Source organism: Paroedura picta, chromosome 11 (assembly GCF_049243985.1).
Source record: "Paroedura picta isolate Pp20150507F chromosome 11, Ppicta_v3.0, whole genome shotgun sequence".
Lineage (NCBI taxonomy): Eukaryota > Metazoa > Chordata > Lepidosauria > Squamata > Gekkonidae > Paroedura > Paroedura picta.
This window is the reverse complement of record NC_135379.1, coordinates 2,802,735-2,828,845: the sequence shown is the minus strand read 5'-3', so window position 1 is coordinate 2,828,845 and position 26,111 is coordinate 2,802,735. Positions and strand designations below refer to the sequence as shown.

Here is a 26,111-nt window from a genome sequence, read left to right as displayed (position 1 = left end):
TACTAATCTCACCTGTTTTTCAATCGTCTCCTCACACCCACAGAATTCCGTAGCAGTTTCATTCCAGCAAGGAGTTGTCAAGAAACATGATCATCTTTAGTTCTACTCTCTGCCACCTGGGAACATACTGTGTGTTCATCCTTGGCATCGTCCCCACTTTGGGCAAACCCGTGGCATGCTTCCTAGATTCTTTGTCAGATACAGGCAATATATATATATATATATATATATATATATATATATATATATATATATATATATATATATATATATATATATATATATATATATATATATATATATATATATATATATATATGTTGTCTTGGATTCTCCACATACCACACTACATGTTTGTGGGCAAAAATCTCTATGGTAGAATTAGCTTCTCATCATAGAGTTTTGCCCCCAAATCAGAGCATCAGCCTTTGACATCACTGATGTAACTGCAGCACTTCCAGTTGATGTAGGCATGTTGTTTTTTTTCTGGCTTCTTGCCTGTTTTTTTTTGGGGGGGTCCCCCCCTTCCTGATTGGCATGGAGCAAGGGAAGGGCTCCAAACTGGGGGGTCCCCTGCCCCTACCTGGAAACTGGTAACTCTTGAGACATCATTTCAGTCCTTCAGGATGATCTGCTGATTGATAATGTGCTCCATGCACCCAAAGAAGTGGATCTTAATGAGGATCTAACGCAGCTAACATTAGCTTCTGTTTTTCATTCTTAAGGAGGCCCAAGTCTCCTTTCCCTCCTTGTTTTTGCCCAAATAGGTTCAGTTACACCACTGCAGGCTTAGCAACTCTGGATTGAAACCCCCCTGGAGATTTTGTGGGTTGAATCTGGAAATGGCAGGATTTAGGGAGAGAAGGGACCTCACTGGGACTGAACTTGTGGGCTGGAGAGCAGTGATTTACATTGTTTATGGTGGAATACACAATATCTACTGGGCATAAATGCAGAGAGAGGACAGGACAATCCTGCAGGGGCAGCAAAGGGGACAACTAGCTAGCTTAGCAAGATTAGGGGCCTCCCCCTGTTTCAAATTGTTCCCTTCTTGTCTCTGATGGGCTTATTGAAGTTTTCCCAGTTCTTCTGAGGACCGTTGGCCTCTTCCTCTCTCTCGGTAAGTACAGACAGACAGGTTCCTATCCCTTCTCTGTCCTATAAGGCACATTCCTTTCTTCAATAAATCGATTTTGCTCTTAAGCGGCAGGTGCTCAGCTTTTCTGCATATTGAAACTCTTTGAGTGGCTTAAAAGCAGCGTGTACAAAAATGGGGTGCTTTCCGTTTGGATTGTTCAAACATTACAAATTGAAATATGGTCTTCTGCCCCCGCTTAACTATTTGTCTGATTATTAGAAGGAATTCAGATAAAGTTTACAAAATTGCTCTCAGTTTCCTATTTCAGGTGACACACTGCTGTTGACACGAAGACCCCGTAACCCGGACTCTTGCTTCTTCAGTGGACTCCCTGAAGCCACAGTGAGTACCAAGCCACAGTGAGCGCCCCCTCCAAACCCTCTCAATTTACACCTGCCCTAGAAGAAATCTCCGCAGTTCCAAAAAGTCTTTCCAGCCCAGAGGAACGTCTCCTGGAAACTCCGGAACGAGCTGGGGTTTGAAATCCACTGCTGACAATCCAGTATGCAAAACAAAGAGTTAATTACAGCACGCTCGGTCTTTCTGTTCCTGCCAACTCCCTTTGAAAGCAGATAAGACCAGCCGCATAAGCACTTTCTGACAGCAAACAGTTTGCAAGGTAGCTCCGCTGTAAAACGTTCTGCCATGGAGCCCTGGACGGCAGTACTTTGTGCGGTCTTGGCGGCCGCCTTGGGTGGGCTGTACCTGGCAGGGGCATTCCGCAAGCGGAGAGACAACGAGCCCCCCCTGGAAAAGGGGCCAATTCCTTGGCTAGGCTATGCCCTGGAATTCCGGCGCGACGGCGTGGACTTCTTGCGAAGGATGCAGGAGAAGCACGGAGATGTTTTCACGGTCCTGCTTGGGGGCTACTACTTCACTTTCCTGATGGACCCCCTCTCGTTCGGGATGGTGGTGAAAGAGGCGCGGGCCAAGCTGGACTTCAACGAGTTTGCCTCCGAGCTCGTCGAGAAAGTGTTTAGCTACCGGCCCTGTCTGATGAGCCACAAGATCATAGAGACCGCCAGCACGAAGCACCTCAAGGGGAACGGGCTCGTGGTCATGACGCAGGCCATGATGGACGGGTTACAGACAGTCATGTTCCACAGCCTGGGCTCAGCGGAAGAGAGGAAGCCCTGGAAAGAAGACGGGCTGTTCCACTTCTGCTACAACACGGTCTTCAGAGCTGGATACCTCGCTTTGTACGGGAACGAGCCTAACGGAAGCGAAAAAGGCCCCTCGTGGGCCAAAAGGGACGACCTGCAGCACTCCGAAGAGGTATATGAAAAATTTCGGAAATACGACCGACTCTTCCCGCGCTTAGCCACTTCCACGCTGTTTTTTGGAAAGAAGCAGGAAGCCGAACGCTTGAAGAAGCTCTTCTGGGGCATCCTCTCGGTGAAGAACGTGTACCAGAAGGACAACATTAGCGGGTGGGTGAGGGAGCAGGAGCAGCGGCTGGCTGAGGAGGGGATGCCCGAATACATGCGGGACAGGTTTATGTTCTTGCTTCTCTGGGCTGCCCAAGGAAACACCGGCCCAGCTGCTTTCTGGCTCCTTCTGTACCTTATGAAAAACCCAGAGGCAATGGAAGACGTGAGGAAAGAGGTGGACCGAGTGTTGAGTGAGTCTGGCCAGGAGGTAAAACCAGGTGGGGAAGTGATTAACGTCTCCAAGGACATGCTGACCAACACCCCGGTCTTGGACAGTGCCGTGGAGGAGACGCTGAGGCTAGCGGCCGCTCCTCTGCTGATCAGGGCCGTGCTGGACGACACGAAGCTCAAGATGAACGACGGGCGGGAATACGCCGTGCGCAAGGGGGACAGAATCGGGCTCTTCCCCTACCTGGCGGCCCACATGGACCCGGAGATCCACCCGGAGCCTCACCTCTTCAAATACGACCGCTTCCTTAACCGAAACGGGGTCAAAAAGGAATTCTACAAGAACGGCGAAAAGGTGAAGTATTTCACCATGCCCTGGGGGGCGGGCGTCTCCATGTGCCCCGGACGTTTCTTTGCCGTCAACGAGATGAAGCTGTTTGTCTTTCTGATGCTCACCTACTTTGAGATGCAGCTGGTCAACCCAGAAGAGGAAGTCCCGCCTCTGGAGAAGACCCGCTACGGGTTCGGCGTGATGCAGCCCACACACGATGTCCGGTTTAGGTATCGGCTACGGGACTGAGCAGCAAGGCCTGGTTCTGGGGCTGCCCAAGCGGCTGTTTCGGGTGGCAGACTGAGGAGGGCGCCTAGACACAGCTGAGCCTTGATTCGTTCTCAGCTCTCAGGGACACGAGAGGGACCGAACCTCACTTCCTGGGCTTGCAATTGCAGCCGTCCAGGCCAAGGGCTCTTGACTCGCTTGAGGTGGCAAAATTCCTCAAACCGGTCCTGTTGACCAAAGGCCAGAGCTGAGGAGAACCTGGGTTGGTGCTGATTTGGGGAGGCTGGCAGCCTTGGTGGTCCGCGAGGTAACAAGATTCAACAGAGATAGTAGTAGCCTGTTTTTAGCAGGCTGCCTGCTCAGGAAGAACAAGCCGGTGGGGTGAGGGCGAGGAAAACCTTTGTGCTTTTTCTTGAGCGAACATCTAGTTTAGTTTCGGGTGGGTTGTCATGTCTGGTCTGAGGCAAAAGAATAAAGTTGGAGTCCGGTGAACACCTTCAAAACCGACAAGAGTTTTATTCTGGGTCTCTGCTCTGGTGTCCCTGCACACTTCTTCAGGTATGTTAATTCAGGTGGGCAGCCGTGTTGGTCTGAGACCAGGGGCGCCTTGAAGGCCAAGGAAGTTTTATACTGGGTAGAAGCTTCTGCATGCATGCACACTTCTGCAGATAACGTGAAACAGATTTTGCCAGCTATTGCAAATGGGAAGGGGGGGGGGTTAGTTTCCAGCAAGGGCTAATCAGAGTCAACTTAGCACAGCTAAGTTTGGATAGAAGCAGCTGGACCAGGGCTGGGCAAACTGTGGCCCTCCAGATGTCCATGGACTACAATTCCCATGAGCCCCTGGGAGGGGCTCGTGGGAATTGTAGCCCATGGACATCTGGAGGGCCACAGTTTGCCTACCCCTGAGCTGGACAGTGGCAGATCGGCACATATATCACAAAAGAGTTAACAGACCTTTATGTAACGCTTGGCAAAGTCTGTTTCCATGTATCTGAAGACACCAAAGCTTCTACCCTACGCAAAACTTTGCGGGTCTTGAAAAGGCCATTTAGTCTGGTGGGACACAAGAGCTCATACATTGCTTTGCAATATTTTCTTTCATCCCACCTCTTTAAAAAAGACTCTGCAAAATGATGGCTGCTAACAAAACAGGGGGAGGGACAATCATGTCCAGCATCAGCCAGAATGTTTTTCTTCCCCAAGGCAGAAACCGTAACCTTGGCACCGAAAGCACGATTTCTCAATTGGAGGTGTTTTCACAAGTACCAAGTGTGGGAGGAAGGGGGTTATTTGTTGGAGAAAGGCCTGTGTTCGTGCCACGGGCATTTAACCCCTCTCTTACCAACCATTTTTCGTTTGCAGCCCTTCCCCTTAGCTCTTAAATATCACTTTAAATCTCTCAAGCTCAGCCTCTAAGAATGCTCATTGGTAAACCCAGTTTTACCTTAGCCAGGAACCCACCCAAAGGCTCCAAGTAAGCTACCACTTCCCCCTCCCCACACTGCCCTGTCTCAGCTTCCTAGGGGATAGTGAGGCCAGCCTACTCTACAGGGATGTTGTACGGGTCACTGGAACATAGGGTTAACTTATCCTGGAATTACCCAGCTGATCTTCAAATGACAGATGTCCCTTCACTTAGAGTCATTTTGAGAAAGGTTCAGGGGGGTGGCAGGTGACAGTGGATGAGCAAGAGGGTTGGGAGTGTCCTGCAGAGTGCAGGGGGTTGGACTAGATGACCCAGGAGGTCCCTTCCATCTCTATGATTCTAGGATTCTATAAGGGAGGAATAAAAATGGAAACATAATAATCATTAGTGGATCCTCCCTTCCCCCTGTCGCTGCCCTCCTCAGGCTCTACTTGCAAATCTTCAGTAATTTCCAAGACAGGAGCCAACAACTCTACAAAGCAACTCTACAAAGCAAGGCAGACAAGGTGTTCCATATTCTTGAACGACATCCCATAAATCCAAATTGCTGTTATCCATGCCCAAATGGGATGTTTATGCAAATACCCAGCTCTTTGTTAAAACCCGTTGAACTTCAAATGAAATCTTTGGATGCCCCCCCCCCCGGCCCCATATTTTAAAGTTTTTAAAAATGCCCTCTTTGTTCCTCCGCTGTATCTTTTGTCTCCCAAATCTCTCTCTCTGAGCCTCGGGATTCTTTTCCTGGGCCTCTGGTATTCTGGCAGCGCATGAAACGACAGTGGAGACAAGCTGGGTAGCAAAACCTTCTTTTCTTCTTCTTCTTCTAGCTGCCAATTCGAGGCTCCTCAGAGGGAGGTTGGGAAAAGAGGGAAGATTTTAATGCAAGCCTGTCTCAACTGGCAGCGGGGTCCCTTGTTCGGACCCTGGCACGCCGAACACACATTGAGATTTTGCTGACCTACAGGCGTTTGCGTTGCGGAAAACCCACGCCTGAGGGCTCCTGAAGAGAGGCTTTAATCGTTTCTCTCTTCCGAATTGCTGTTCGCTGCTCATATGACATTTGAAGGTTACAGTGGATCAGAACCATAGAATCATAGAGTTGGAAGGGAACTCCTGGGTCATCTAGTCCAACCCTCTGTACTACGCAGGACACTCACAACCTGTTAGAGCAGGGGTAGTCAAACTGCGGCCCTCCAGATGTCCATGGACTACAATTCCCATGAGCCCCTGCCAGCGAATGCTGGTGGGGGCTCATGGTAATTGTAGTCCATGGACATCTGGAGGGCCGCAGTTTGACTACCCCTGCGTTAGAGGGTTGGACTAGATGACCCAGGAGGTTCCTTCCAACTCTATGATTCTATGATTCACCCCGCTTATGGCAAAAAGACAGTAGCAGAAAGATCAAACAGATGGACCATGCTGTTCTTAGAGCCCAGCTGATAAGATTCCCAGCGGTAGCTGTGGCCAAAAGATATTTGAATTTTGCTCTTTTAAAAAATGTACTTCCTCTTCTGACTACTTTGATGTGGCTTGCTGGAGACAAACAACAGATTTCTTTTTCCAGAGAGATGAAGGTGATACACTAATTTGGATCATGGCTGGACGGAGCATGACATGTGATTTCCCCCCCCCCCCTTTTACTCTCATCTTGGGTCAAGTAGGTTTTTCAGATTTTTTAAAGCAATACAGGGGTCATTCAGCAAGAATGCGCACAAACTGCCAGAATAAATACAATGAACACACCCACCGTTTTATTGTGATGCGCTCTCTTTTGAAAGCACTTCATAAATAACAAGAACAACAATATTAATCATAGTGTTAATAATGCCAGTCTGGTACTAATCATTAGAACATCAGAAAAGCCCCGCTGGATATGACCAGTACAAGTCCATCTGGGCCAGCCTCTTGTCTCACATAGTGGCCAACCAGTTCTTCTGGAAATCCAACAAACGGGACAGAGAGGCCGAGGACTTCCCCTGATAATGACCTGAGAAGAGCCTGGACCTAAGCTAGTTTCCTTACCACGTGAGGTTGAGTTAGGAGATGATGGAATAGGCTCACATAGATCACGGTGAGAATTCTACAAAGGAGGAAAGCAAATTTCTCAAGGCCCATCTCTGCAGGGGCTGCAACCCAGAGATAGCCCATAAATACCGTCATCTAGACCACGGGTAGTCAACCTGTGGTCCTCCAGATGTCCATGGACTACAATTCCCATGAGCCCCTGCCAGAGAATGCTGGCAGGGGCTCATGGGAATTGTAGTCCATGGACATCTGGAGGACCACAGGTTGACTACCCCTGATCTAGATGGCCCATAAATTGTTTCACAGGGGCTGCTTGTGAACCCATTCCAGAGCTCCAAGACTCTGCCGTTGCACATATTCTGTCCCTACCACAATGCAAACAGACCTGGGATGAAGTCTTTATTAAATGAATTACTTAACAAAACAACACTATGTTCATAAATACCTTTGGGTCCAAACTAGCTGTCGCATCTGATGCGAGCCGAGATTCCTCTAGCTCTGGCTGCTCTTTTACAGTCAGACGTGATATCAGGGACGTGATGCCCCCAAGGGCCCCGGGGCCCAATTCAGCTCAGATGTAAGGGAGTGGGGGTGTAGAGCGGGCACTTCAGCCTTCCCTCCCATACCCAACCCAAACAGCAGCATGCTCACCCCGTTGCGGGGCTGCCCCCCGCAGCACAGGAGGGAAGCAGAAACACCTCGTCTTCAGCTCTGCATTCATGAGAAAACAGGCCCCAAAGTCCTTGGGAGCCTCAGTTCCCTAATGTCACACACCTAACTGAGAAAAGACCCTCGTCTGACACAACATCCAGGTAGGGCCACAGACATGCTGAGAACGCATGCAAGCAAGAGAGAAACAAATTCACTTCACGTCATATGCAGAAGGTAGACTGTTGGGAGCCCAGGTGCCCAGTTTTGAAGAAGAAGAAGAAGAAGAAGAGTTGGTTCTTATATGCCGCTTTTCCCTACCCGAAGGAGGCTCAAAGTGGCTTGTAGTCGCCTTCCCTTTCCTCTCCCCACAACAGACACCCTGTGAGGTGGCAGCTATCAGAAGAGGGCAGACTGAGCAATCTCAGCGATCGGTGGAAGGTCTTCCCCTCTGAGCTAGCTCCTCACCTCACAGGTATGAACGCTAGAAAGAAACTTCAGGGAATGGAATCACGATTCGTAGTTGAGTCACAGAACTCCAGATTCTCTGCACTGGACCATGGCAATGGATTACTTTGAAATTAAACCATCAGTTGTTGCCGAGAGTTTGCCCAGGGATAAGACACCCCTGCAAACCAAACCTTAGTTCTCAACAATATCCGTTATAGATCGGATCATGGACAGATGCTGCTCTACCCAATCCCCCTATTCCTGAGTCATAATTTTCGCAAGGTTATGCCATCACTATTGGGAAGAGATGTTCTCATCCTAGACCACACCCCCCAGGATTTGGAATAAGCGTTTCCTCCGCTATAAGAGAGCAATAAGAGAGGGGGGAAAGCACTCAGGGCGAGAAATGGGGTAGGCAGATGGAAACCCCAGAAGCTTAAGAAAAAGAGAGGGATGCATTCCCCACGGGGAGGGCGGGAGGGAGATGAGTCGCCCTGCCCTGAAACATCAAAGGATCAAGCAATACACAACAGCTCCTGGAGACAAAAAGGCACCACACAAACAAATGGGGAGTTTGGCCTCTTGAATGGGGGGGGAAAGAATCACAAAGCGGTTGCTAGGAATCGGCTTCTCTCCTCCCCTGTCTTATTCAAGAGGGAGCTTGGCAGCAGGAGCAGCTGACAGCAGGCTGAACGACGCAGATAAATTTGCAACACTGGTATGGATTGGCAGCCCCTGACAACTGAAAACTGCCAGCTCTGAATGCATTCCGTAACTTCAGACCATGCCAAGAGGAGGAGGAAACCAAATTTGTCTTCAGCAGCAAACTGGGGCCCTTTGGAAGGCCGGCTAGTTGTGGATGTACTGGAGCAGACTAGCCTGCGGTTAATTATTTACTTCCTTTTAATGTCATCTTTCTTCCCCGTGGGGACAAGGGTCTCATATTATTCTCCTCTTGCTTTGCCACTCCTAGGAAGGCACTCTGGGCTACAACACGACACGTTCACTAACATGCATCTGTGTTACATTTCACAGCCTTGTATACTGCAGGGGGTTGGACTAGATGACCCATGAGGCCCCTTCCAACTCTATGATTCTATGATTCTGCGATTCGTGTGTGGTCCAAATAGGGTTGCCATGCTCCAGGTGGGGCTGGCCTTCTGGAATCCAAAGTGGCCATACTGAACAGAGTTGTTCGTTGTCCGGACTCGCATTTTATGGGATGTGCTCAGTTTCTTTGCAGAGCATAGCAAAGGTGTTTCGCCATAGTTCAGAGGGAGTGAAAAAATTTAATTAATTAGCCTTAACTGATGAATGCTTATTCATGAAACATGGCTGGGTGTCCACTCCCTTCATTAATCAACACTTTACACACACCCAAAACTTGCAAATTCGCCACAGGTGGGAGGGGCTGCGGCTCATAGGCAGAGCAACTGCTTGGTATCCAGCAGACTGATGGTTTGATTCAGGGCATCTCCCGTTCCAAGAATTCAGCCGCAGGGGAGGTGAAAACCTTCACCTTGAGACACCAGAGAGCCGCTGTCCCTCTGACTAGATAAGACTGTCTTTTGAGAGATCGATGGTCTGATTCAGCGTAAGGAGGCTTCACAGGTGTGTGCCGTTTGGTCTGAAGACGGCATCTGTTCCTTTTGAGTCTGGGACTCAGAAACCGTCCTAAATTAGGAGCAGAGCATCCTGTGTAGATGTTTTCTGGGATGCAGAGATGGACAACGGCAATGCAGCGATTGCACCTGGAATTGCTTCGTTAGACCGTCATGAAGCCGTACTTTGAGCACAGCAAGGCTCTTTTCCTTTCCCGCTCCGCCACGAAATTCCTCAGTTTGCTGGTGGAGAACGTCACGGTGGCTTGTTGTCTCTCGTCCAAGCCAGTCTCTTGCAGCCACGGAGACTGCAGGCATTCAGATGCCGTGGGTCTCCTCCTAGCCAAGGGGGGTAAAAACAGGAATTCAGCTATGAGTAAACAGAAACAGAGGGGGAAGGAGCCTCTTTCTTTTCTTGAATGGAGGGAGAGGTTTGGAGTCAGCAGAAGAGGGGGAATAAATCCCAGAGGCAAATCTCTGCTGAGAGAAGTTAGGTCTTCTCCCTTAAGGGAAGCTTGCAACCTGGGAACAAGGAAACCTTTTAACTGATGCCCTGGCCAATCAGGGCTTTTCTTCAGCGTTGGAGGCTTGGCAGCAAGTTAGTTCGGGACAAGCAGACAGCTGCACCTTTACTCATTCCGATTTTTCAAATATTGAGGGTTATATCCACTCTAAGATATTGCGAGGGAAAGGTAGGGTCACTCTGGATCAATCATGCTTGTTGCCAAAATCAAAATGGAAATCGCATTCAGTGTAGATGGCAAGGACTGAATCGACCTGGGACTGGAATCAAAGTTCTGTGCAGATTCAGCCCAGGTGGAACTATTTTGGAACGCTTAAAAAGACATACAGCACATCGCTACTATACCGCCACAAGTTGGCTCTCTTCCCCTCTTTCTAAACAAAGTTTGTTTCCCTTCTTGATGAAACTATTTTATTCTTTTAAACCGCCTGGCGCTCCACCCTATTGCGTATTTAAACCCCGCCAACAACTTTAGCAGATCCTTCTCTGTTTAGAAGAAAAGTTTGAAAAGTTAAAAGACAAAAACCAAGTGCCTTTTGCCTTCCCCAAAAGTTTTCTGGCAAAGGGGACAAGAAGCTTCTTACCATGGATTCGAGGACAGAGTGCTTTGGAGGAAGGAGACGGCCCCTCCGGAGAGGCCTGCGTAGCATCTGTTCAGCTTGATTTTCTCTCGCTTGACCAGTCTCCCAAAGTCGCAGGCAGCCTCAGGATTGATGGGGTATTCAGCGCTCAGCCTGAGAACAAAGAGCCAAGTTTCCATGTTCTTTGGGCTGCCACCATCGGCCCTCAGCCACAAATTCTATCCCCCGTGTGACCCAGATCCAAACCAACTATCATAGCAAATAATTTTAGAATCATAGAACCACAGAATCCTAGAGTTGGAAGGGGCCACACAGGCCATCTAGTCCAACCACCTGCTCAACGCAGGATCAGCCCTAAGCATCCTAAAGCATTATCTGCTGCCAGGCATCCATAATGGGGGGTCCCCAAGGTTGTGCCCCAGGGAGACCCCCAACACCTTTCTGAATGTTTCTTTTTGCTTTCAGAGATTGATTTGGTGTGCAGAATTTTAAACACTTTGTTTTGGCCTCAGCTGCCACCTTGGCTCAAGGATCTTCACGGAGCGACCGAAAGGAAGCTGCGGTAGCCATTTTGTGGCTGGTCCTGCCACCTGTGGCAGCCATTTTGCAGCTGTGCCCACCATACTACTACCCCCGAATGAGAAAATGCCCACCATCTCAAAAAGGTTGGGGATCCCTGAGAAGAAAGGTTGAGCTCCCAGAGTGGCTTCCCCCTCCTCCTCCCAACCTAATTAATCCTAATCTTTCAGATCAAAGCATGCCTTTGACAGAGAAGGAAGGGATGGTCATACCTGTACCTGCAAGTTGGCACAGAAATGGTTTCAGGTCAGTGACTGTGGGTTCTAATCTGCTAAGCCACTTGAGATTGTTTAGCCATGAAAGTTTCTTAACCAGTTTTGGCGAGAGCAACTGGTTGGCAAAGCAGGATGTGGCTGAGAGAGACTGTGCTTTTGTGGAACACCCTATATGCTTTTGGGGAACACCCTTGGGAATTGTAGTCCATGGACATCTGGAGGGCCGCAGTTTGACTACCCCTGTCCCGAGCTGGGAGGGACAGTCTACAAATCAATCAATCAAATATTAATTAGTTAAAATATCCAGGAGTCTCCCAACTTACACCTGGCACCCGTACCCCACCCCCACATCCCCCGGTGACCAAGGGGGACCTGCCTTGGTAGGTCTAGTGCCATGGACCCCGTCCCCCTCGGCCGAAACTCGGAAGAGCACGAGACGACTTACATGATGAACGCCGTCACCCCAACCGCCCAGATGTCCGTCTGCGGGACTGCTCCTTTATCCGACAGGAGTTCTGAAGCTGTGAAGATACGTCTGTGTTAGGAACTCTCTCTTCGGGACGTGCCCGGGTGCGGGGCTTGCCAACGTCAAAGGGGAGCTTGGGGCCAGTGGAGGAAGTGAACTTAGGTATCACAGAAGCTCAGAACAACCTGGCCCCAGTCTCTTTCCCTCCCTCTCCCTCCTGTTGGGAACTGGAAAGCCAGGGGGGGAGAGGGAGGCCATGAGGTTGAAGAGACTGGGGGGCAGAGAGGTGGCAAAGCTGACCGTGGGGCGTCGAGGAAGAAGATGCAAGAAGTCAACCCTGGGCAAGTTGGCAGTGCTGACCCAGCTACGTTTGATGGTGCTGAGCAGAAGAACAGCATGCCCCTTTGCTTCCGGGTCTTTGGCTTCGTCATCGCTAACTAGCTCTATTGGAGAAAGGAAAATTGAGCAGAGCATGTTATGGAGATGGATGGGGCCACTAGCCTGATCCAACATGGCTTTTTATGTTCTTACGTCTAAGGCAGGGATGTTCTGTCTTCTTGGTGCTTGGGGGGGGGGGCACAGTGGGAGGGCTTCTGAAGTTCTGGCCCTGCTGGTGGACCTCCTGATGGCCCCTGGGGTTTGGCCCCTGTGGGACACAGAATACTGGACCAGACGGGCCATTGGCCTGATCCAACAAGGCTTCCCTTATGTTGTTATGAGATTTTGGAGATTCGCTGCTAATCAGAACAAGCTTCCCTAAGCAAGGCGGACCAGTAATTTGATTTAAGTCTGAGGGATCTTCTGTTTCTACCTGCTTCCGTCCTGAACACGGCCTTCTAGATCCTGAACCAACCCCTACTAGGTCCGCACTTACAAACCAGGGTGACGTGCACGTACCCATTGTTTCCACGTAGTCTGTGCTCCCCTCCAGAGTTATCACCCTGTCTGAAGCGTAGAACTGCGCATTGCCAAAGTCCAGGAGTTTAAGCAGGTTTGGCTCCGTAATAATCATATTTTCCGACCTCAGGTCCAGATGCAGGATGCTCTGAGCGTGGAGGAACTCGAGAGCCGTAAGAATCTGCCACAGGTAGTCTCTGACTTCCACCTCTGAGTAGGAGGACCTAAATATAAGGGAGCCCATTATTATAACACACACAAATTGCTGCTGAGCATCAGGTGGAAAGTTTGGGCATTCTAGACCAGGGGTCTCCGACCTTTGTAGAGCCCAAGGACACCTTTGGAAACCAGGCACTGAGCGGTGAGGACAACCACAAAATGGCTGCTGTAGAAGGAGGAGCCGAAAACAATGGAGTTTTTAGGGCAGGGTGACCGGGGCTCTCTGTCTGGGCTCAACATTGGATGGGGACCCAAAAGGCACTGGCAAGTCTGGATTCTGGGCACGAAGGCAGGTTGGGAGTGGGTGGGCAGGAGGGACTGTGCCCATACTCGGCTCTTGCAGTGCTTTCTTGCATGCCCAGGGAAATGCTGCTTGCCACTTGGGCTCCGAAGACAAGTTTATTCCAGGCCAGACTGGCCAGGGATTCTGGTTTTGGAGGGTGGGGGCATCATTTGGGCATGGAACTGGGGTCCCTGTGGGTGGGTAGGGAGTTGTGAGTTTCCTGCATAGTGCAGGGGGTTGGACTAGACGACCCTGCAGGTCCCCCCCAACCTCTTTCATCAGTGACATTTTTCAGTTCTGTGGAAATTGGGGTGAGGGGAGTGTTTTCTCCTGGGTCTTTCTCAATCCTGCCAGGAGGCCAAGCAAGAAAGCAGAATCGCAGCTGCAGGAGGACGTGAGAAAACCCCTCCCTCCGAGATGACGGCTTCTTCCCACTGCATTCAAGGCTGGGCACTTCTACAGGACGGGAGTTGCTTCATGCTCCTGAAATTTCCAGCCTGGGCAGCTCTCCAAAGGCAGCTAGTGCCACAACAGGACTTCTGGCCTTACTGCCTGTTTCCTAATCCATCTGCACCTCCTGTATTTTGCAGGCCTCCGACTTGGCTCTGCGTTGCTGATATCCTTGCCTGGGCCGTGCTCCAGAAATGGGACTTTCGGGAACGGATGTATTCTAGAGCAGGGGTAGTCAACCTGTGGTCCTCCAGATGTCCATGGACTACAATTCCCACGAGCCCCTGCCAGCATTTGCTGGCAGGGGCTCATGGGAATTGTAGTCCATGGACATCTGGAGGACCACAGGTTGACTACCCCTGCTCTAGAGGAGAAAAGAGGCCCCCGAATTTTTCGAGCTGGTTGTCAACAGGCCTGGCTTGAGGACTTGCGGGCCCCTAGCCCCAGAGCCAGTTTAAGGATCCACGGGCCCCTAGCAGAGCACAACAGGCGTTGTGACTCGTGCGACACAAGTGATTGTGTTGCTCCCCTCCCAGGGAGGGAACTTTGGAATTGCCTGCCAGCTTCATGCTGCTGAAAACATTTCTCGAACCTTGGAGGGTCACACAAGCGCAAGGCCCCAGTACTTAAGGGGAACCTTTACACTTATATGGCTTGTGGTCTGCACACATGCACAATAAGCGATGTGCATGCTCAGTGAGTGACCGAGCATGCATGCCACCCTTTTTTCTTGCAGCCCACAAGCTGCATAGGTACAAAGACCCCCCAACAATCGCCGTATGAGGGGCCCTGAACCGTGCAGCACCACGGGGGATCCCTGGAACCACGGGGCCCGTAGCACGTGCTGGGTGTGCTCCTAGGCTGAACCTCTTCTGGTTGTCAACGGAATCGGCCGAGCTGAATTGCAAGCATGTTTACCGTCCCGCCAGGGCATGGAGCAGCTCGGGGCCCACACAAAGCTCCAGGATGAGCACCAGGTGGCGCGGGCTGACGTAAGCCCCCTGCAGCTGCCCGACATTGGTATGGTGCAGCTTCCTCAGGATCTGATACTCCTGGAGAACCAGCTCTTTGTCCTCTGCTTGGTATGGGATGATTTTGGCTGCCAGGGCGTTCCCGCTGAGCTTCTCCCGGCACTGCTTGATGATGCTGAAGCGTCCTCTGTGGCGACAGGAACAACACACACACACACACACACACACACAAACCTAGATGCTGGCATGAGGACGAAATGGGAACCGCTGGCAAGTCACAGGCGGCTTGTTCCCTCCCGGGGTTTCCCTTGCCAGAGAAGAACAGAGGTGGGTAGCCCTTGCCCACCTCTGTGTAGAAACCCCGGACCTTCTCATGGTCTCCTCATCCAAATGCTCCCCAGAGCTGACCCTGCTTGGTTTCCCGGGGCTGAGGAGGTCGGGTGAGGCTGGGCCGTGCAGGTTGGGAGAGAACCCAACCGGCAAAGTCGTCCAGATGCCCTCTCCAGAGGGTCTTACAGTTCTGCAAGCTACCTCTGAGGAGTCCTCACTGAGCTCAAGACCATGTCGTTCCCCACTTGACCGGTGCCTTCCGGCCGGGCTGCTGCAAATGGCCTTTGTCAACCTCTCGCCTGCTGTCGGCAGCAGCTGCCAGAGGGCATTCGACAGGGGACGTTTTCCAGAACGGTGGCTAGCCCCTGCCCCAAATTCACTTATTTAGAGGTGCCACATGACACACCTCATCTCAAGAGAAGAAGAGCTTGTTTTTTATACCTCGCTTTTCACTATCCGAAGGACTCCAAAAACATCTTGCAAACACTTTCCCCTTCCTCTCCCAAAAACAGACACCCTGTGAGGTAGGTGGGGCTGAGAAAGCTCTAAGAGAACTGCTCTGCGAGAAGAGCTCTAGCAGGACTGTGACTAGCCCAAGGTCACTCCGATGGCTGCATGTGGAAGAGTCGGGAATCAAACCTGGTTCTCCATCTCCATTAGAAGCCACCCCTCTTAGTCACTATACCACGCTTGCTCTCAAAAAAAAGTGCTGGTGTTATATCCCGCTTTTCACTATCCAAAGGGGTTCCAAAACAGACTACAAACACTTTCCCCTTCCTCTCCCTAGGACAGACACCCTATGGGGTAGAGGGGGCTGAGAGAGCTCTAACAGAACTGCTCTGTGAGATGAGACCTAACAGGACTGTGACTAGGTGACCCAGCTGGCTGCATGTGGAAGAAGAGCAGGGAATCAAACGCGGCTGTCCAGATTAGAGGCCACCTCTCTTAACCCCTACGCTACTCTGGCTCAGCAAGGAAAGCTAAAGATGGAAAAAGCTTCTCTTTAGAGAGACCTAAAGGGGAATGAAAAGGGAGATATTTTCCAAATAAGTCCTTGACCACTGTTGAGTATCCTTCTTCCTAGCCCCCCCCCGAGATGCCAAACAGCTGGCAACAGCTGGACCGAGCCCTATCTGTCTTATCATTATTCTGCACTAAAATGCAACAAGCTCCCATCGGTCGCCCGCAAACCTTCCTGTTTATCAGGCTCTTCCCCGCACAGACATCCCCCCCCCCCCAGGGCTCGAGCGTCCCTGCAAACAGATCTCAGTACCTTTTGATCTCGGTCTGGAAGGCGTAGGTTTGGTGGGTCGGCTGAGCCGGGGCCGCCATTTTGCTGTCCTCTGCGTCCGGAGACTGGAATGCTGGAGGGGAGGGGGAGAGGGGAGGGGGAGTCAAGGCCCAGAGTGAGCGTCCAAAGCAGTGTTGGCCTGATAGGCCTGCATAGCCTGGTTGGTGGGAGTGATTGGTTTATTTAAGCAATTTGCCATGCTGGTCTGAAGCAGCAGGACGACGTTTGAGTCCGGGGGCTCCTTTTAGAAGGAAAAGAGCTGGGATTTTGGTACCCTGCTTTTTACCACTCAAAAGAGTTTCAAAGAGGCTTACGAACGCACTCTTTCTGGTGTCGGTGAGTGTGTGCGGGGTGGCTTCCCCAAAGGATCATTGCTGATTCGCGCAGAGCAGGAAGGAAGCAAAGCAGCCGTCTTGGTTTGGCCGATACCTGTCTGATCCTTTTCCCCAATCCTCACTTTGGCAGACGGGTTACTGTAAGGCCCCACGCCGGCTTTGCTGACGCAGGCGATCCGGAAGGAACAGACGAGACCCCACGGGAGGTCTCTGGCCGTGTAGCAGCAGTTGGAGATGTCGCTGGCCAAGGTCTTCCACTCTCCATCTAGGCCCACGAAACAGAAGGAAGGGTAAACACTCTGGACACTCCCAGGGGGACTGTGTCTATCCGTGACAGATATTTTACTGACGGTAGATATTCTACTGCCTGACGGTGCAGACTCAATTGGGTTAGGGCTTCCAGAAAAGGAGAGCTTTGAGCAGACGTGAGATGTTTTGCTAGTATTTTAGGAAGAGTTGCTCTTTCAAAGGGGGGATCCAAATGACCTTCTTGCCTCCAGGTTACTGTTGGAAAGGGGGAGGGCATTCTCCTGTTTTCCCACAACATTGTAGGCAGGATTGTCAACCAGCACTTCCTGGTAAAAGACATCTGGGTAACAACAGAGGCCAACAGAGACCCTTCTCTCCTTCCTCTAGAGGGGCAGCAGCAGGACATAGAGGCCAAGGCCTTCCTCTGAGAAGAAAATCAGTAGAGCCCTGCTGGGTCAGGCCAGGGAGGGTCCCTCCAGCCTCCCATCTCACCCAGGGGCCAGCCAGTTCCTCTGCAGGGCCAGCCACAGGGCAGAGAGGCCAAGGCCTTCCCCTGAGAAGACCCCCAGAAGAGCCCTGCTGGGTCGGGCCAGGGAGGGTCCCTCCAGTCCAGCCTCCCGTCTCACCCAGGGGCCAGCCAGTTCCTCTGCAGGGCCAGCCACAGGGCAGAGAGGCCAAGGCCTTCCCCTGAGAAGACCCTCAGGAGAGCCTTGCTGGGTCAGGCCAGGGAGGGTCCCTCCAGTCCAGCCTCCCATCTCACCCAGGGGCCAGCCAGTTCCTCTGCAGGGCCAGCCACAGGGCAGGGAGGCCGAGGCCTTCCCCTGAGAAGACCCTCAGAAGAGCCCTGCTGGGTCAGGCCAGGAAGGGTCCCTCCAGTCCAGCCTCCCGTCTCACCCAGGGGCCAGCCAGTTCCTCTGCAGGGCCAGCCACAGGGCAGAGAGGCTGAAGCCTTCCCCTGATTTTGCCTCCCGGCTCTGGGATTTCCAGCATTCTCTCTGTTTGTGGAAAACAAGATCCCCCCCCCCCTCTTCAGGGAAACATGGTCCAGTTGCCAGCTGCCCTTCCAAAGTGGCTCCTTGCAATGTAATCCCATCCTAGCTATTTAGACGAGAATCCAGTCTGGAGTTCCCGACAATGAAGGACTCCTATAAGCTTTTGCAAAGGCAGAGGTTCCACCCGTAACTTCCTTCCTCGTCAGTAGGTACAAACCAGGTAGACTCTGCTGCCCTGAGGTGCCTTGAGCCCTGTTCAAACCCAGTAATCTCCCCCCCCCCCGTTACCTTCCTTCCTGCACAGGACTGTGTAAGTCACAGGTGTGTGGAGCTCCACCGGCTTCCAGGCGAGCTGCACCCCGTCCTCAAGGACCTCCACGATATCCGGAGACGGAGGGTTCGACGGAGCCTCTGCGGGATGAGATACAGGATGGGGAGAGGCAGCACAAACAAAACCCAGTTGATGGATTCCGAACATTGATTTGCCACCTTTCTGCCTTAGGGGACACCTGAGCTCAGGTTTTTAAGGAGCTTGGGTTTTTAAGCCTCTGAAGTTTCTGCACTGCACTGGGGCTTGATTACTTTATCATGCTCATCTGCTGAGTTGAACTGTAGGTGCTTTGGCCTTCATTGGTGGTGATGATTCTACGCTGGAAGGGTCGTATATATTCCTAAACATGAATAAAGGGGCACTAGAAATCTCTGCCATTATCTCTGAGAGGGAGATCAGGGGGTAGATCAGCAGCTAGCACCAACTTCACAGGGGGAAGGCGAGAGCTTCGAATTAATCCAATCATTTATTGAATGACTGATTATTTAACTTGTTGCTAGCTTGCCTCCTTGCCTCCTTGCTTTAGGATGCTTAGGGCTGATCCTGCGTTGAGCAGGGGGTTGGACTAGATGGCCTGTATGGCCCCTTCCAACTCTATGATTCTAGGATTCTAGGATTCTATGATTAGTGTTGTACTTTAGGAACTGCTGATAGACAGACAGACAAATAGTTCCCAGCATGGGATGGACAGACAGACAGACAGACTGTTCTATATACTCTGCAACAGAGGGAACACAATTTATTATATAACCCTGTTTTTATTTTTGCATGCCTTCTATGTTTCTTATAGAAGAAAGAGACTTATAAGATCAAAGCTGAACCGGGTGCCCCCTTTACCTGCTTTCCTTATGACGCAGGTGGTGGAGACCGTGCCCTGGGAGTTGGTGGCCACACAGGTGTAAGTCCCAAAATCGTCTTTCGTAGCTGCTAGTATAGTTAGAAGCTGATAGTGTTTGAGTGTGGAGGAAATCAGTATCCGGTCTGTGCTGCGAAGGGCGGCCCCATCTGCAAACAATAAATAAAGCGCCCTCAGTTTAACCTCTGATCAAGTCACAAGTTGATGGAATAATAACAACAACAATTTTTATTTATTGCATTGATCGGTAATTGATCGAGGATATGGGACTGAGGAATAGCGCCTGTTGGCAGGGTGGAAATATGCAAAGGGGCAAAACACTGAGCTGCTTAAAGAACCAATAGCTTTATTTATTTGTAAAGAAAGAGAGGGGAGAGAGAGAGAGAGAGAGAGAGAGTCCTAACAGTCTAACTGACTAACTTGTTCTGGAGGCAGTCAGGGAGTCTCCAATTGGGCCAATCAGGAGGAGATAATTTGAAAAATACCAGCAAGCTCCTAATCAAAGTATGCTAAAAACACATCTCCTCCGATGGCCCCTGCAGGATGCCCCTCACATGCCGTTGAGTCACACGCACCACAGATCTTGCATAGTCCAACAAAACTGTTCTTGGAAATATTGCATAACACTGTAGGATTGCAAACCTCCAAATGAGTCCTGGGGATCTGGCGGAATTAAAACTGGTCTCTGGACTACAGAGATCAATTCCCCTGGAGGAAATGGCTGTTCCAGGGGGCAGTGTTCACTGGCGGGGGCTCATGGGAATTGTAGTCCAAGGACATCTGGAGGGCCACAGTTGGACTACCCCTGCCCGAGAGTAATAGGGGAGGGGAGAAAAGCAACAAATAATTCCTAGACCAGGTCCCAATCCCTGGATATCATTGCCAGATCTGCACCCCACATTTCACAAGCTGTCGTGGGAGGAGGGGGGGAGCTTACGTCACCTTTGAACCATTCCACGTGAGGAGAGGAATGCACGGAAGTCCGGCAGGACAGCGTCACAGACTGGCCGGGGGCGATCGTCTGGTCCGTGAGCTCCTCTACAAAAGAAGGTGCTGGAAAGTAGCCAGAGAGAAGCAAACGAGAGAGCGTAAGCCTCAAAGCTGCGATACTTGAGGCATTTATTTAGTTTGATTCAAGTGGGTCGCCATGTTGAGTCCAGGGGCACCTTGAAGACCTACGACGCTTAATGCTGGCTGGAAGCTTTCATGTGTGTGCACACTTCCTCAGAGGTAAGGCATCCTCAGGTACAGGATAAGATGTCTCCGAAGAAGCGTGCATGCCCACGAAAGCTACCCAGGGGTAGTCAAACTGCGGCCCTCCAGATGTCCATGGACTACAATCCCCATGAGCCCCTGCCAGCGAACGCTGGCAGGGGCTCATGGGAATTGTAGTCCATGGACATCTGGAGGGCCACAGTTTGACTACCCCTGCTTATACCTATAGTAAACCATTGTTAGTCTACTAGGTGTCCCTGGACTCCAACTTGGTTCGGTTTATTTAGTTAAGTTGGTTATTTTCTGTCTCCATAAGGGTCACCAAGGCAGGCTGACAAAGCACGTGCAATAAGAATCAGATTTTAACCATTAAACACCCCCCAATCTTTAATGCAATTAAAGCCAGAGCTAAAATCTACACCCACAGGATAATAATGTAAAGCGGCAATTTAATCACGAAATAAAAGCTTTAAAACACATTCCATTTTGCCCTCTCTCATCTGTTTCTTAAAATCAGCTGTCTTCCCTATAGGTTTTTGACCTGGATGGCCTAAGCCAGGGGTAGTCAACCTGTGGTCCTCCAGATGTCCATGGACTACAATTCCCATGAGCCCCTGCCAGTGTTTGCTGGCAGGGGCTCATGGGAATTGTAGTCCATGGACATCTGGAGGACCACAGGTTGACCACCCCTGGCCTAAGCAGCTCAGCAGATCCGGCTCTTGGTGGATGAGAGACCACCAAGGAGGTCCAGGGTTCCTACTCAGAAGTAGGCAGTGGTCAGCCACCCTCTCTTTAGTTCTTGCCTTGAAAACCTCACCATCCCACCACCACCACTCCCTGCAGGAGGGTCGAATGACCAGCACAAGAGGGGGGGGGGAGGAGATTTGCTGCCCCCCGTCCTGGATCTATTAGCTGCAATTTAGCCGCCTAAGTTTCAGTTGACCATATTGGTCAGTACAGCTTTAGCCTTTCCTTTGCTGACTGGTGAGACTTTTTGCACTGGACAAGCCACATGCAGCTTTTGACCTCTGGGTTCCGAGTCTCTGGCTATTTTCGTAAGTACCTTTTTCCTTGGTCTTGAGGCTGGGGAGAGTGAACGAGGGGAACCCGGTCCTCTTCTTCAACGCGCCGGAAGCCTCTTTCAAAGAGTCCCTCTCCTTCCGCTCCTCTGAGCCTGCGGGGAGAGAAGACGGGGTCTGTCCAAAGCTCTCTGAATTGGGTCTGATCTGCCCCAGGCCTGCCCTTCACTGTGCAAAGAGGAAAGCGACTGAACTGTTTTCTTCTTAACGCCCCTAGCTGCCCTGTTCTCCTTGCCAGTTTAAACTCTGCCCACATTTGGGGGGGGGGTATTTTGGCTCTTTTTATTATCCTTATGGGGGCTGAACCATTTAATCACGAGAAGGCTGTGCAGGAGTAACCTTGAGGACCCTATCTGGGCTGAAAAATGACACAGAATTGTCTATAATCAATTAAATAAATGAATAACCGGGATATTCGCCTGCCTAGCTCCATCTCCCGCTACTGTGGGATTAAGGAGGGTGAGATGCCCCATCCCCTTGGCTGTTTTAGACCCAGGAGTCAGGTGTTTTAGACCCAGGTGTTTTAGACCCGGGAGTCAGGTGTTACCTTCCCTGCTTCTCTGATCGGGAGACGGCTTTCTCGACAGCATCCTCGAGAGGTGGGCGACCGACGCCTTCACCCTCTTCTTCAGGCTCTGCTCTATCAGCTCCATGGACTGAGAGCGGACAAAAGGCTTGAAGGCTCCCAGTCTGCTCTGTAAAGAGCTCCTCCGCTTCCCCGTTGGATCCGCTGGGGCGCCATAGGCCGGTTGAGTCCCGCTGGGGAGGTCTCCTTCCGAGTCCGACCTCTTCCCTATCCGGGCAGCGTTGGGTCTCGCCGACTCGAGCACAGGGGTCTCGTCAGCCCTGGAAGCGTCTCCCGTGACGCCGCCTTCCAAGAGGTCCTCCGGCAGGCGCATTTTTTTACCTTGAGGGGAATGAGCTTTTAAGCCGGGCGACAGCTTGGCCTTTTCCCCGGAAGGCAGACGTCTTTTGCTGGGTAGATTCTCGGGGGCTTTTCTGAAGCTGAGGAACTCGAACGGGTAATAGACAATGTCGTAGAGCTCGTAGAGGTTGAGGAAGGCCGGCTCCACCTCGGAGATGTCGAACTTGGCCGTCTTGCTGTCCCGGCGCGGCATGTCGTCCCAGAGGTCTTGGATGGGCACCAGGGCGATGTCGTACGGCCCCTGGTCCCCTGAATAATACCAGAACTGGTCTGCAAAGTCAGAGGTAGCAAAATGAGGTGGCATTTCCCTCCCCACATCGCCAGGGCCCCTGCCTTCATACGGGGGAGCCATTCTGGCTTTCTTGTTCATAAATGGTGACATACTGAAATATTCTTCTTCACCAGGATATATAACGTCCACTTCTGAGGGGTCTGCTAAGCCAATGCCTCCTTCTCTCTTCCCTCTTCTCACAAGGTACCGGGACATTGGCCTTGTCGGTTCTCCAGGAGGTCCTTGGTAGAATATCTCCCTTGATGGGGAGACGTGTCCCTCGGATCCCTCTTCGCCAGAAACCGACTCCGCCAAAACATTCATCTCTTTCGACAGGCAAACCATCTCATCCACCAAGCTTTCCAGAGCTTCAGCCTCGTCCTCGGTGTAAACAGAAGGCTTCTGATAGACGTGTTCCCCGTGCTTTACAGAGGCTGTCTTTAGGGTGGCCATGCTTTTGCCCTCAGAGGTTGAAAATGGCGCCATTCTTGCTTGGGAAATGGCTGCCCGAGGCAGCCCCTGATCCCTCATGACAGGAGACTTGACCTCGCTGAATTCGGGCGCTGTGTAGTATAGCAGCTCTCTATCTTCAAAGGAAGACGGCGGAATTGTTTTCGCTTGTGACGCTGTTAAAATAGGTGGAATTTTGCCCTTGGGGACAGCAGAAATTACTTCACGCGGTATCAAATATTCCCCGTGTCCACGTTCCTGACTTTCACCCGCTAAAACTGGGCCTGGTCTTGCAACGTCTCTGAGAGGCTGTCTCTCTCCAGGCTTCCTTCCACCCGGAGTGTGTGATTTCTGGTGTCGCTGGTCAAGGTGCTGACCTTCAGGGGTCGACCTCTGGATAGTTTCTGCTTGTTGAGGGGAACTTTTCTTCTCACTGAGAAAAGGCCTCGATTCCCTGTGGATGGAGGACACCGGAGGCAAACCCCCAGCGGATGGAGATCTGGGGGTAGATTCTGCTTGGGGAGCAAACTCAGTAATAACACTTGTGCTTCTTAAGACACCGGCAAATACCTCCCCGTAAGCAGAAGGCTTCTGCTGCAGCACGTGCTGGATTTCTCCCTCGGCCTCAGCAACAAGCCCTGTCTCTATGCCCATGAGGCCTTGGCCTTGTATAGCGCGTGGCTTCTCCTCACCATGCATGGCAGGTGCTTGGCCCGCAAGCTTCTGGGATTCTCTTTCAGAGGTCAAAACCGGCACTGGTTGTGCTTGAGGAAGTGGTAAACCGGTCGGCCCTTTCCCCTCCAAAGCAGCGGTTTTAGGTAAACCAGCTGCTGACTGTCTCTGAGGCAGAATTTTCTGGTCTTTCCCCAGAAGGGCGGACAAAACCAAAGTGTCTGTTTGCAAGTCTGGACTACCTGAAGCTCTGCCCTCCTGGATGACCGGCTGAAAAGGGGGATGCCTGTCTCCTATGGGGCCAGCCTGTCTCCCATGGGCCTCTGGGGTCACTGCTTTCGCGGTCACCACTTTTGGTGGCTCACCCTGAGCGGGGGGCTTCTGAGGCAAGAGTCCCTCGCCTCTTGATGGGCCTGGAACCAGGACAGGTTTTGCAAAATCGGGGCTCTGACCTTGGAGAGCTTCGAGCCTTTGTGAGCTCTGGAGAGAAGTGGGTTTCGCCTCGTGAGGGAGACATCTTGCTCCCTCAGTGTCGTGGGAGATCCGTAGGGCTATCTCAGCTTGTGAGCTCTCTCCCTCTAACAGAACAGAAACTGGACCCCTCACAATGGACGCACCAGGTGTCTCGTGTAACCGTTCCTCTCCCCCGTACTTTTGGGATGATGCCAAGGCGAAATCGGATTGTTCGGCCGCTGGAATCGCACCTTCTCCCCCCAGAACAGCTGCTCCCATTTTCCCAGAAAGGAGTGGCTGTGGTTTCTCAGGTAATCTCTCCTCTTTTCCAGGTTGCTGGGCAGCCACAACGGAGCCCGGCCTGCCACCCTGCTGTGCCAACGCGGCTGCCTGTTCCTGTGAATAAACCTGGGTGGCCATTTCTGTGCCCTCCTTTGCGGGAATCTTCCCAACGCTGTCTCCAGAGACGCGATGCCGGTGAGCAGCTTCCCTGGGGCTTCCGTGGGGAACCAGGTCAGACTCCTCCTCTTCAATATAATGCTCTTCGGCAAAGCTCGCCGCTCGGATCCTGTAATCATCCAGAGAACGGCTCCTGCTGGAAACTTCAAACGTCACCCGAGGCGATCTCTGGGCTGTATCGAAGGAAGCGGATTTGGTGAAGGGGACCATTCCGCCTTCTCGGCCTCTCCCCGTTTCCTCTTCACCGGACAGTCCTGCTCCTTCCTCCCCAACTTCAAACTGCTCGAAAAGGGGCTCCCGCAGACCACTCAGAGCTTTAGGGTATCCGGCTTTCTTGTAAGTTCTCTTGGCTCTTTCTAGAAGTTTCCGGTGCTCTTTGCCAGGCGAGGAAGGTACATTGGCCAGCGTCTCTGACGGGTGGCTGTAGAACGTACTTTTTATGACGCTGTGTCTGGGAACGCACCCGGGGGACCTTCCGACTTCGGTTTTTTCAAGCTTAGCTTCTTCGGGGATCAACAGGGTATCTTTTTGCGGTGGGTGAAGCATTTCCGCCTCGCCCACCTCTGTTTGCAAAGGCCTCTGAGCGCCTTTTCCCAAGGGACGGCCCCCTCGAGATTCTTTCTGCCCTGGACCACGCCCTTCGACCTCCTGAGCAAAAGCCCTGGCGATTGGCTCTTCACTGTCACGTGACAGCTCACCGCCTAACTCCCCCTTCGCCGAAGCCGCTTTGTGATTCGGGGGCTTAAGTGCCGGCAGCGAAGTTTCGGGATATTTCGCTTCGGCTGCATATTGTGGGAATTCTGAGTAGTGCGACCCATCCAGCACCGACAAATGAAGCTCCGGGACGGGACCGAAGCTTCTCCTCCCTGGGGGTGCAGAAATTTCGTTGTCCGAAGAGGACCCGCTGCTGCTGGTTGAACTGCTGTCTTCCGCCAGGTGCCGAGAGACGCCGAGTGAAGTGTTCTGGGATTTCTCCAGGATGTCCGGGATGGGCCTCATTACCAATACAGATTTATAGCTCATCAGGGAACGCTGAACAATGAAAATACTATTATTATTATTATTATTATTATTATTATTATTATTATTATTATTATTATTATTATTATTATTATTTAGATTTCTAGCCCGCCACTCCCCAAGGCTTGTGGTGGGTTACAAGATATAGATGCATAAAATCCCCAATAAAATTACCCCTAAAAATTTATAAAATCCCATACATTACAAAAATCCAGGATGTACCGTGATGAAAAAACCGACTAAAGAGCACCCCCTACTATCACCTACGGGGTAGACCTAGGGGGATATCTTAAGCCTCCAACTGATGGTCCAGTACAGATACGTTAAATATAATAATGGGAAACATTTACTGCCTCTACAAGAAGCCCTGAGCAGATGTTTGGCTGTCGGAAAATGTTTTTAATTCCTACACATTAGCCTAAACACCCCCGATAATTTTTTCTCACTTCTTAAGAAACACGGAAACTGCCCAGAGAATCAGTGGCCATCCGAAAACAGATTGACGTATGGTTGAGGCCAGAACAAGCACCTAAAATAACACGGGTTTCCCT

The 26,111-nt window shown here is 51.4% G+C and overlaps 2 protein-coding genes across 7 annotated transcripts in view; one reads left to right on the top strand and one right to left on the bottom strand.

The window, feature by feature from the left end:
- Positions 1-1,542: 1,542 nt before the first annotated feature.
- On the top strand, positions 1,543-3,787 carry CYP8B1 (cytochrome P450 family 8 subfamily B member 1). Its single transcript, XM_077303747.1, has one exon. The coding sequence runs from the start codon at positions 1,784-1,786 to the stop codon at positions 3,314-3,316; it is 1,533 nt and encodes a 510-aa protein (XP_077159862.1). The 5' UTR covers positions 1,543-1,783; the 3' UTR covers positions 3,317-3,787.
- A 2,666-nt stretch (positions 3,788-6,453) lies between these two features.
- The window catches only part of OBSCN (obscurin, cytoskeletal calmodulin and titin-interacting RhoGEF), a 146,165-nt gene continuing 126,507 nt past the window's right edge, over positions 6,454-26,111 (bottom strand). For 4 of the 6 annotated variants that reach the window (XM_077304056.1, XM_077304058.1, XM_077304059.1 and 1 more), the window contains 12 exons: positions 21,858-25,572; positions 21,295-21,405; positions 19,959-20,069; positions 18,998-19,165; positions 18,118-18,240; positions 16,683-16,853; positions 16,236-16,326; positions 14,580-14,819; positions 12,710-12,933; positions 11,792-11,867; positions 10,556-10,705; positions 7,677-9,787 (listed from right to left, as the gene is read on the bottom strand). In XM_077304056.1, coding sequence (XP_077160171.1) covers positions 9,613-9,787; positions 10,556-10,705; positions 11,792-11,867; positions 12,710-12,933; positions 14,580-14,819; positions 16,236-16,326; positions 16,683-16,853; positions 18,118-18,240; positions 18,998-19,165; positions 19,959-20,069; positions 21,295-21,405; positions 21,858-25,572 — 5,355 coding nt within the window. In that variant the 3' untranslated portion in view covers positions 7,677-9,612. Of the gene's footprint in view, positions 6,905-7,021; positions 9,788-10,555; positions 10,706-11,791; positions 11,868-12,709; positions 12,934-14,579; positions 14,820-16,235; positions 16,327-16,682; positions 16,854-18,117; positions 18,241-18,997; positions 19,166-19,958; positions 20,070-21,294; positions 21,406-21,857; positions 25,573-26,111 lie in introns of those variants that run through there. The other 2 variants (XM_077304054.1, XM_077304057.1) reach the window with 2 other exon arrangements.